This window comes from Buceros rhinoceros, unplaced genomic scaffold (assembly GCF_000710305.1).
Source record: "Buceros rhinoceros silvestris isolate BGI_N320 unplaced genomic scaffold, ASM71030v1 scaffold16880, whole genome shotgun sequence".
In the NCBI taxonomy this organism is placed as follows: Eukaryota; Metazoa; Chordata; class Aves; order Bucerotiformes; family Bucerotidae; genus Buceros; species Buceros rhinoceros.
In genome coordinates this window covers 311-10,542 of record NW_010390395.1, presented here as the reverse complement: position 1 = coordinate 10,542, position 10,232 = coordinate 311, and the positions used below count along the sequence as shown (strand labels likewise).

The window sequence follows — 10,232 nt, the reverse complement described above, 5'->3', positions numbered from 1 at the left end:
AATGGTGTGTACGTACTGCTTTCCAGATGGAAAAACAAAAGCACGATTCCTTGCCTGAACTTTGTGCAATATAGATAAAGGCGCGTGCTTTTGTGAAATACATTCAAGATGGCTGTGAGGTAAGTTGAGTCCCGTGCCTCTGAAATGACCTGATGGACTACAGTAAGGTGTGGCGTTGGGGTAAAGGTCTATTGCATGCGTGAGGTGCTAGCTAAATCTGAATTCACTTCTGGCTCTCTTCTGTACAAATGTCTTGAATATCCCAGAAAGTCTGGGTTAACCCTTCTGTGGATGGAGCCAATCCGTTGTATTCACAAGGGCAAACTGCTGTGGTGCAACACGTGCCCTTGAAGCAATAATCAGGAGGGGGGTTCTTTTACAAGGCCACAGCGATGGCAAGTGTTGCGGAGAGGTTCAAAGCGTGGCTTGCAGGGGCTTTAGGTGGGTTTGGTACGCAAAGCAGTAAGCAGCTGGGTGCACTCAAGGGTGCCCAAGAAGGGTGCTTTGAGCAGGCAGGAGTGTCATGGCCCTGATGGGGGGACTAGTTGCTCTCTGAGCAGCTGTTGGGGCCAGACAGAGTGCCCCAGGGCACCAAAATATATGCAGTTATTGCTCATTGAGTCATAATCCCGCTTCCATTAGCTTTTAATGCTTAGGTGCCCATCCTGCTTGTATCTTCAGCAGCCTAGGCTTGAAGGGCAGACCACCCTTGGCAGCCCTGCTCAGCCGGGTTACCCTCTCCAGCAGGCAGCTCCAAACCCTCCATTGAGCCTTGTCTTGTTCAGCAGCGCTCTTCTCCATGCCACGGGCACTGAGGACTCCTCCCTGGAGGCAGATTTTTGGGGCATTGGGCAGCCCTCAATGACTAGATGTTGCACATCCTGGCAAGGCTTGGATGCATCTGGGGGGTCTCCAGTGGCTGGCTTCACTGCAGGGTCTGATGGCATTGCTCTGGGCAGGAGGAAACGAAGAGCCCTTGCATTTGCGCTCTGCCAGCCCTCCAGCAGTGACCTGATCTACCCACCCTGCTCAGATTGCACCCATGCTACTGTCCTGCTTCTGACCCTGGCTCGTACCAGATGTTTCCAAAGAGAGCGCAAGAAATCCTGAAGGTGACAGCTACAGAATAACCTGCCAACATGGAAAGCTTCCTCCAAATCCTATTACTCAGAGGCTGGCTGCATCCCTGGAGCGTTAAGATTTATATCCCCCGTAAGCGCTGTCTGTTTGCTCTCTATGTCCCCACCATGGTAACTCTGAATCATCCTCCAAAGAGAGGATGTCATTTTTCTATTTAAAATAGAGAAGTTCTTTAAGTTAAGGCTAGAAAGAAAAAGTAAAGTGCAGACTCAGATATTACAGCTGTCCTGGAAGGACTATAAAATCACTTTTCTACTCTTAGGACATAGTTTTGCTCCGCAGCGACATCTAACTGGTAGGCTCTTCAAAGAACCAAAGCACATAAAATGCACAAATACATGATTTTGAATAATGCAGTTCCAGCTACACCATGTTATAGGCTAACAGGAATGGTGGGACACAAATAAGTGTGAAGGGATGACAGTCAGATGATGCTTATACGTTATTGCTTCTAATTTTCTAAATATTATCAGTGAGAGATATGGAAGTTGAATGCCAGCATAAACAATCAGCAACATTTGGTAGAAATCTCAACTGTCGTTCTTTATTTTTCAGGATACTTTAAACACAGGAACAATCAAATTTTAAAATAAAAATTAAAAATTAAAATTTAAAAGAAACTTCCTTGAACTCTAGTGCCGCCCGCTCATCCCCTCTCAGCAAGCATAGTGCCGCAAAGCTAGGTCTAAAACCTGTCCTTCAGCGAGGAACACAGTTCCCAGCCTCAAAACCTACCCACCACTCTCCATGGCTGGCCAGGCAGCTGTCCCAACTGCTTCTGCCACTGGCCTCTTGCAGGACTGCAAAACTTTTTCAAGAAAGGGGTTTTGCACTAGAAGATTTTAGTGCATTTTAGGAACATGGCACATAGAATCACAGAATGCTTTGGGTTGGAAGGTACCTTCAAAGGTCATCCAGCCCAAGCCCCCAGCAATGAGCAGGGTCACCTTCAACTAGAGCAGGTTGCCCAGAGCCCTGCCCAAGCTGACCTGGAATGTTTCCAGGTTTGTGGCATCCACCACCTGTCTGGGCAACTCTCATTCACCTTGTCCTGACAAACATAGAAACATGACATTCATGACACAAGGGTCTTCCTTGTCTGTCTGTTCAGCAAACTTGCACATGACTGAGGTGTCTTAGTATTATCTCAAAATAGCAATACACCTATAATACCTTCACAGGAAACAGAGTACTTCAGATGCAAAGAAGAGGGAGAGCTGAAGGTGAAAAAAAATTCAAGGAAAAATATACATAAGGAGAAAATAAGAAAATGGTTGTGGTAAAAAAAATCTCAGCTGAAATACTGAGAGAGTATTGAGATAACATAAAATTATTAGTCAAAAGAAGTACGGAAAAGGCTGGGATACAAGAAGGACTAAGAGTATAGAAGAATGAATGGAGAATACATGGAGAATGGGAAAGAAATAGGGAAAAAATCACAGACTGAAGAAATCACTATTGTAACTTTTTTATTTTGTAGAAAATTTACTTTTGTACAGCATCTGACTTAACCATATATAAACAGCCTCAAAGAAATTCACAACCCTGGAAACGGAGTCCAGTGACAAACTGTATATGCTTCACTCTGACTTTTCTTGGAAGCTACAGATATTCATTGTTTGGACACACACTGGACAGATTAGTATCTCCAGATGTTCACCATCCGTCCTCCCAGAACATTAACAGGTAGGCCAGGGAACAAATGCCTTTAGCGGAACCTTCAGTTTCCGCTACTGCTTCAGATGAAGTATTTTGTCAGTTTTTATGTTCCGGAGAGCATCTGCTCCAAATGTAGGGAGCCTACACCACAGAGCAATGCTCCTCCATGCCACTATCCAACACCACATGAAGCCTACGAAGCACCCATACAAGTGCTGATGAACTGACTTCCAAAGAGAATGAGAATCCAGCATTGCTTTTGAATATTTTACCTGATAGGAATAAGCAAATATTAAAAATTACAAAAGTACTTAAGTGGTTAAGTGTCTTGGAGAATCAGTACAAGGATAGTATTTCTCTTGAGCCACAGACATTATAAGACAACTTCAATGAAAAATTTGAACAGCAATTTGTCTGTAATTATTCACAGAGGAAAAAAGCATCATTTTAGTATTAGCAAATGTGATACAATCAGTTGTCATAGATTTATTTATCCCTGTAGAAAAACTTGTGATGGTATTTTTGGGAAGGCTCTAGATAACAAATTACCATTTTAATTTGAAGAGAAAAGCTGCTTACCACCAATCCTCAATGCCATATTATATAAAAACACGGGTGAGACACTGCTGAAAATGGTAATTCAGCAGCAGCACCCAATTCCCCCTGAAAATTATTCGGATAGATAGGCTTGAAAATACTATCTTTAGTATTATCAGTATGGTTCCCTCTCACTCCCATTCATGAATTCTCACCTGTAAAAAGTAACCTTCTAATCAAACAAACTTAACCCTACAGAAGATACTGTAAGTGCCTTCAGTGTACAAATCTATAACAGAAAACAAAGCAGGATTTGGTCTTCTGCTGATCTGAAGAGGATGTTAAAGAGGACTGTGCTGCTTTTCAACTTGAATAATTTCAGTGAAATGGATGTGCAGGTGGCAGCTGGGAGGACTTGAATTTCTCCTCTTGGCCACAGCTGCATTACAGACGCAAGCTGTCCTGCAGCAGAGTATCTTGCCCTGAGAAGCAGAGCAGTGCCCTGCAACAGGTCATGCCGTTTCACAGTTTTTTGTGCTGATGCTGCCTAAAGCGGCACCAGTTTGCCTGTGGGATGGTCAAGTCACTTCAGCTGACCTGAATCGCTCTCAAAATGTGTTTGCCATAAACCAAAGGAAAGAAAAGGTCTGGAAAACTAAAATACTGGCTCTTCTCCAGTGAAATCACTGAGTAATTCAGCTACTCCTTTCAAGAGAACAAGGAACTCACCCCAAAAAGATCGATGTTTTAATATCCCGCACATAATCTATCTTGGGAACGGTTGCATGCAGCAGTTTCGAAACAGCACTGACGTCTGTCTGCAGGTGGGTAACCCCCTTACACAGGAAAAGAAATGCATTTTGTGACAGCCAGCAGCAGAAGATAAGAAATAGACCCTTGATAGGAAAAATATGATTTAAGAAATGTAGCATGCCATTAAAACAAGTATAAATATACATTATATTACGAATGAACCGTGTTTTATTTAGTGTACGTGCCATTTTTTAACAATTACTACGCTGAGTGCTAAAGTGTTTCCTAATGCCATTAGGTGGTGCTTTCAGTAAGTAATGGAATAAATAGTTCTTGCAGAGTTCTCTTCTGCATCGTGTTCTCATTTTCTTAAGTAGAAGATAATTTATACAAAACGCCATGGGTGCTTCCTCCTTCAGAAGCCTGCTGACCTCACACAAAGCTGTATATCACGTTTCTGAGGCGCTCTGGCTCCCCTCAGGTGTGATAAACTGCACTTTGGGCACAATGAGGGAGGAGTTGGTTCTCCGCATGGAGTTGCTCCTCCGAATAGAGTTGTTTCTCCTCATGGAGTTGCGTTTCCGCAGGGAGTTTTGGTGGGACAGCTCACTCTTCTGCAGGGTCTGGATGAGAATGGACGGCTTCTCATCGAGCTCTCGAGCACTGCATCGAGGCGCTGCCACTTTGACCGTGTTGCCAAATTTGGAGTAGTCAACTGCGTACACGCCTTCCTCTTCGGTGACAATGGGCACAAAGCGGTGACCCCACAGGATCTCCTCTGCTATGTAGGAGGTTCTCGCCTGTGTTGTGATGCCAGTTGTTTCTACAACTCCTTCAAGTATCACAATGAGTTCCAGGTCCTGGAGTGCCAGGTCAGCAGCGGAGATATCATAAAGAGGACTCCGCTTGTCTATGACGTGACAAATGATTAAGGGAGCCACAAGGAAAATATTGTTGCTTTCGATGGGATTATCCACAGGGATATCTACTTGGTGAATGGGTATGACTTCTCCTTCAGGAGTTGTAGTCTTCCTCACAACCTGGATTCTCACCGAGGCGCTAATGATCATGCTCTTTCTCAGGTCTCCCACTCGAAACATGAAGCAAAGTTTGCCATTTCGAACGGCAATGACTGCCTGCCGGCTGAAAATCAAAGTCTCAGCCCGCCGGTGAGCTTGTGCGGTTTTCATGAATATGCAGCCCAGCATGACAGCATTGATGATCAGACCCACAATGTTCTGCAGGATCAAGACCGTGATGGCCAAGGGACATTCCTCTGTCATCATCCTGCCCCCAAAACCAATGGTCACCTGAACTTCAATGGAGAAGAGGAAAGCGGAGGTGAAAGACCTGCGGAAGAAGATTTCACAAAGTTGACTCTAAGAACATCGAACACCAAGTGAGAAGCTATTAACATATACTGTCTAGAAACAAACTCAAGGACCTATTCGTACAGTCCTGGTACACTTAGCATTCTATTAACACCAGCAAAAAACTGCATGCTTCTTGAGTGGTTTTGTATGATCGGTGCAGTATCTGATGGTGACAGGGAAGACCTCAGAGCCTGAGCTCCTAAAAGACTGACTGTAACACTAGATGACCCTGAGAAGTTCACTAGATCCTCTATTCGGGAACACACGCTGCCCACTGTGTTAGTCAACAGTGCTGTAACACCTGGGCTTTCCACCTTCTCCATCCCATGAAACTCTCAGTGGAGAGCGGTGGTTTGGCAATAGTGAACAATTGGTTGGCACACCAAATGTCGTCCCCCAGCCCGTGCAGGGAAAGGAAACAGGTAAAATTGCAGCATTTCACTCATACTACCTCAGTCGTGTTCCACTTTAGCAGGGTTTCCTGGAGGAAAAGGGGACACTCTCAGATTTGTGACACTTCCCAAACCCTTGCTCACCTTGTGACTGAGCCCACAGGACCAGGCTGCAGAGAGAGACCAGTGGCCTCCACGGTCCCCTCTCCACCTCCCGGCGGGAGGACAACACTGTGAACCAGGGTTTGGGTTTAGCTCACTGTTGCGGCAAGACTAGCTGGAGAATTTCAGCGCAAAGAGGGTTGTAGAAGTGTGGGTTAAGTTAAACATCCCTGATACGCTATAGTGCTGGACATCAGAAGATGATGTCCACAAACTTTCCAAAATACATTATTTATAGTATGCCACAATGTCGTATCACCTGCACATACCAGGGTCTTTAATTCCCTTTTATAACCAGATACATCCTTCACCAGAGTATCTTATCTCTAAAATCCACACCTTGCAGTTTATCTGGTAGACTTGCAACACACTGGGTCTCCTACGAACTAATATCATAGTCACCCTTTTAACACAGTGCAATCCACCAACATTTGAAGCAACATCATGCTCACCATGGAAAATGTGTCCTGCCCATGAAGATGGTTCTAAACCATTCATTGGGTTTGGTTTGCTTTTCAATTAATCTACTAGAATTTTTCTTGGTTTTTTTTTTCCCTAATCATATTTTCAGTGAATCTGGGGTCATGAGGAGACATTAAAATAACACAGGCAATACCAGGGATAATTTTCTGTAGAATGAGAAAGTTCATCTTTCAGAAATCCAGCCAGTCTCTGCAGAGATATCTTTGAAAGAATTTTGTTTTTTTATTTTGCCTTTTCTATTTTTTAAATCTTTGTCAGATTCTTTTGTATGGAGGTGTTTATTTTTGCATTTCACTCTGAAGAAATCATAGATGAAGAAGTTAATTAATAGAATCCTAGGAATGATTTCTTATGTTCATGAATATTTAGTTACATGTAGAACGAAGCTTCTGGATTAAATCTAATTCAGCTTAATTCAACTTAAAGCTCTGTGGAATACATATTCTGATTTCCCTTAACAGTACCCCTTAAAAAAACCCCAAACAAACAAACAAAAAAAACCCAAAAACGGTGTGAAAAGAGAATCCACCTTTTTACAGTGGAGATAACTGAAGCAGCAAGTTTGTACAGCATATGGACCATGTGAAGAGGGAGCCACAAACTCCAAATCACACTGTTCCCAGGTCCTTCCCCCTAGAGCTGTGTGACAGTTTTCCTCTTTGGATAATGTTTGCTTCCTGAGGCAAGGAGCTGTGAGACTTGGAGATTTCTGCCAGTACTTGGAAAAAGTAAAGGGCTGTGCAAGTTTTAGGCCCTAGTTAAAATTTCCAAAACTAGGTTTCCTGCAGATCCGTAATGCCACCTACCCCAGAAACCTCTCCCGAAATATCTGTTATAGGAAAATGGGTTAAAAGGCAGTATCCAGATTTAACAAGATGAAGTATTTCACATGGAGGGAAAAGATTTTCCATGGCTTGGGCATAGATGTGCGAGGACCTGTTGGCTGAACGACTCCAGGCGCTTGCACAAGGGAGCAATATGTCATGGGCTAAACCAGAAAGTTACACCGATTCATTTGCTCTGCTTTTTCACAGCCCTCCCGGCTGTCTTTACAGCAGAGGTTAGAAGCCATCCTGGAAGGGCCACTGGTGTGGGGCTGCTGCAGTTGGGGCTATAGGGTGGCAATGAGGGAGACAGAGCCACAGCCATGGGACTGCCTCATCCCAGAAGCATGAAGCCCTTGGTAGCTGGCTCAGGCTCTGTAGGGTGGCCCAAGGAGCCCTGTAGGGAGCCCCAAGGGGTGGACCAAGCCAAGGAGGCTGCCAAACAAGCAGAGGGATGTCCCCCTGGCTGACCCTGAAGAGCCAGTGGGGCATAGCTACTCACTAATTCAGGTTGGACAAATCCCAGAAATGCTGGGGGTGACACCACAGCAGGTGCAAGCCAGGTCATTTCAGAGGTGACTGCTTGTGGCCAGTTACTGGAAAAGAAATAAGACAGCAGTCCTCAACGCTCTGCCCCAACATAATGAAGTTTAGCTTGGAAAAAATCCCATTTCCTTCAGTTTGGAAAATCACCATGTAGAAAAAAAGTGTCAAAACAAAGGGAGAATGAAATGTCTGCTCCCTCATGAGCCAGACAGTCTTGGTGAGGTGCATCAAAACTGTACGCAGGAGAAAGGAGAAAAGGGAAGCAGATACCCTGATGTCTCAGCAGACCCTGCAACGCTCACTCCGCAGTCCCTCTCTCACAGCACTGCAATGTGTAAAGACAGCTGATGCGGACAGTCTGGTGGTACCAAATCAGAACTTTTCTGCTTAAAAACTTAGCGCTATAAAAAGAGATTTTACTAATGAGGTAACAAAGGAAACTTCTTGCTCACCCCACCTCCAATTAACAAACACTCTCCTGCTCCATGTGTCTATGTGTCTGTTTATCAGTGCCTTGAAAATTCTCGTGGCTTTGGGGACGTAGAGTAAAACACTTTAATGCGTGACATTTCCTCCAGTAGTCCCTTAGGCTTTCACTGTCTGACACATCATGCACACTGTGGAAATTGTTCCTCTATGAAACTGCTGGTCTATGGCTTCACTGAGGTCTTTTGAAGGACCTCCTATTTAGCTGTCACGAGAGTCATCTTGAAAGACCTCTAGTTTTGCCCTAAGCGGGACTCTTCCTGCTAGCCATGCCTGACACCCATGGCTGGTACCCTGCCTGACACCCATGGCTGGTATGCTGCCTCTCAGGCTTTTGGGGTGGCCACCTTTTGCTGGTGCAGCAAGAAGCTTGCACTACGCTGGGGATGCTCCCGCTGCCGTAGACAACGTTACAGTACATATAACACATACCCACTCTTGCAGCAGGCTCTTATCTCGACAGCCAAGGTATGTTACCCACAGAGTGTGGAGACACATGAAAAGCAGCAGGTCTCCCTCTCTTTCAGATCCTGTAAGGAATCAAAGAAATCTACAGTACAGTATTTTCCAAGCCCAGAAGGCTTGCTGTATTTACATAATCTAGAGGAAAGCACCGCACTTTTCAACTGTCTCAACCAAACACAACCGTTCACGTAACCCGAAAGCTGCATTTTAGGCAGCAGCAGGACAGCAGGCGGCTCTGATCCCCCCCTTTCTTCATCCCTCTGACCGTACTTTACCTGACACATGTCACACATGGTGTCCACTTCGTGCTGTTCGTAGTGCTTTCTGTGCTTGGGTCCATGTCGCCATGGGCAAAAGCCACCAGCCACCACATCATGGCAAAGAGCAGCCAGCTGCACAGGAAAGACATAGTAAATATGACCAGCGTGTGACGCCACTTCAGGTCCACCAAGGTGGTGAAAATGTCTTGCAGGAATCGCCCCTGCTCACGGATGTTCTTGTGTGCCAGGTTGCATGCCCCGTTCTTGGCGATGAAGCGGGCTTTGCGTGGTCGGTCTCGGATGCGCGGCTTGCGCAGGTTCTCCGCAGCAATCCGTGCCAACACATACTCTTCAGGGATGATACTTTTCCGAGCCAACATCTTCCTGTGACCATAGTCCACTCAGCGAGATGTGAAATGGGGGGGTGGTCCCTTTAGCACGTCTCTGCAGGGCTCACTCTACCCTGCAAAAAGAGAAAACCTGGTCAGATTTGTCACCTATGCGCTACAGCAAGAGGCCCTGATTAGGTAGCCCCTACCAGGAACCATTACATTAAATGTCACTGTACAACTAGTTAGTCTACAGTACCCTCCCTCTTTCAGACCACGATTTTTATATGAGCAATTGGTATCAGCTCGTAACAGAAATTAAAGATGCTATTTTGACATTCCTTGCAGGAAAGGAGGCTGGAGAACAGTCTTGCAAACTTGGTGTAAAGTAAGATGACGTACAACAGGTTGGTTCCTCAGGCTGTTTCTCCAGGAGACAGCAGAGCCCAGGTGGGTACCGCAACATGGAGCACTAAGTTACTTGCATCCTTCAGGACTTGAAGAATCAGACTTCTCTGGTTTGAACCAAGGCTAGTCTGCGGAGATACCGTGGAGAGCTGGAGAACAGTCTTGCAAACTTGGTGTAAAGTAAGATGACGTACAACAGGTTGGTTCCTCAGGCTGTTTCTCCAGGAGACAGCAGAGCCCAGGTGGGTACCGCAACATGGAGCACTAAGTTACTTGCATCCTTCAGGACTTGAAGAATCAGACTTCTCTGGTTTGAACCAAGGCTAGTCTGCGGAGATACCGTGGAGACTCATTTCTTATGGCTGTAGCCCCCCCCCCCACCCCGCGCAGGCGGGAGCCCTGCCGAAAGCCCCTG

The 10,232-nt window shown here is 45.5% G+C and overlaps 1 protein-coding gene across 1 annotated transcript; it reads right to left on the bottom strand.

The window, feature by feature from the left end:
* Positions 1 to 4,318: 4,318 nt before the first annotated feature.
* KCNJ8 (potassium inwardly-rectifying channel, subfamily J, member 8) lies at positions 4,319 to 9,543 on the bottom strand. Its single transcript, XM_010137784.1, has 2 exons — positions 9,096 to 9,543; positions 4,319 to 5,439 (listed from the first exon to the last, which is right to left on the bottom strand). Exons 1-2 carry the CDS (start codon positions 9,458 to 9,460, stop codon positions 4,539 to 4,541), a joined length of 1,266 nt encoding a protein of 421 aa, XP_010136086.1. The 5' UTR covers positions 9,461 to 9,543; the 3' UTR covers positions 4,319 to 4,538.
* Positions 9,544 to 10,232: the final 689 nt, after the last annotated feature.

Excerpts from the sequence above, each read along its gene's own strand:
- KCNJ8 (XM_010137784.1), bottom strand. The coding sequence starts at position 9,460 with ATGTTGGCTCGGAAAAGTATCATCCCTGAAGAGTATGTGTTGGCACGG. Across the intron at positions 5,440-9,095 it reads CCATGTGTGACATGTGTCAG|GTCTTTCACCTCCGCTTTCC; the intron begins GTAAAGTACGGT and ends CTTCTTCCGCAG.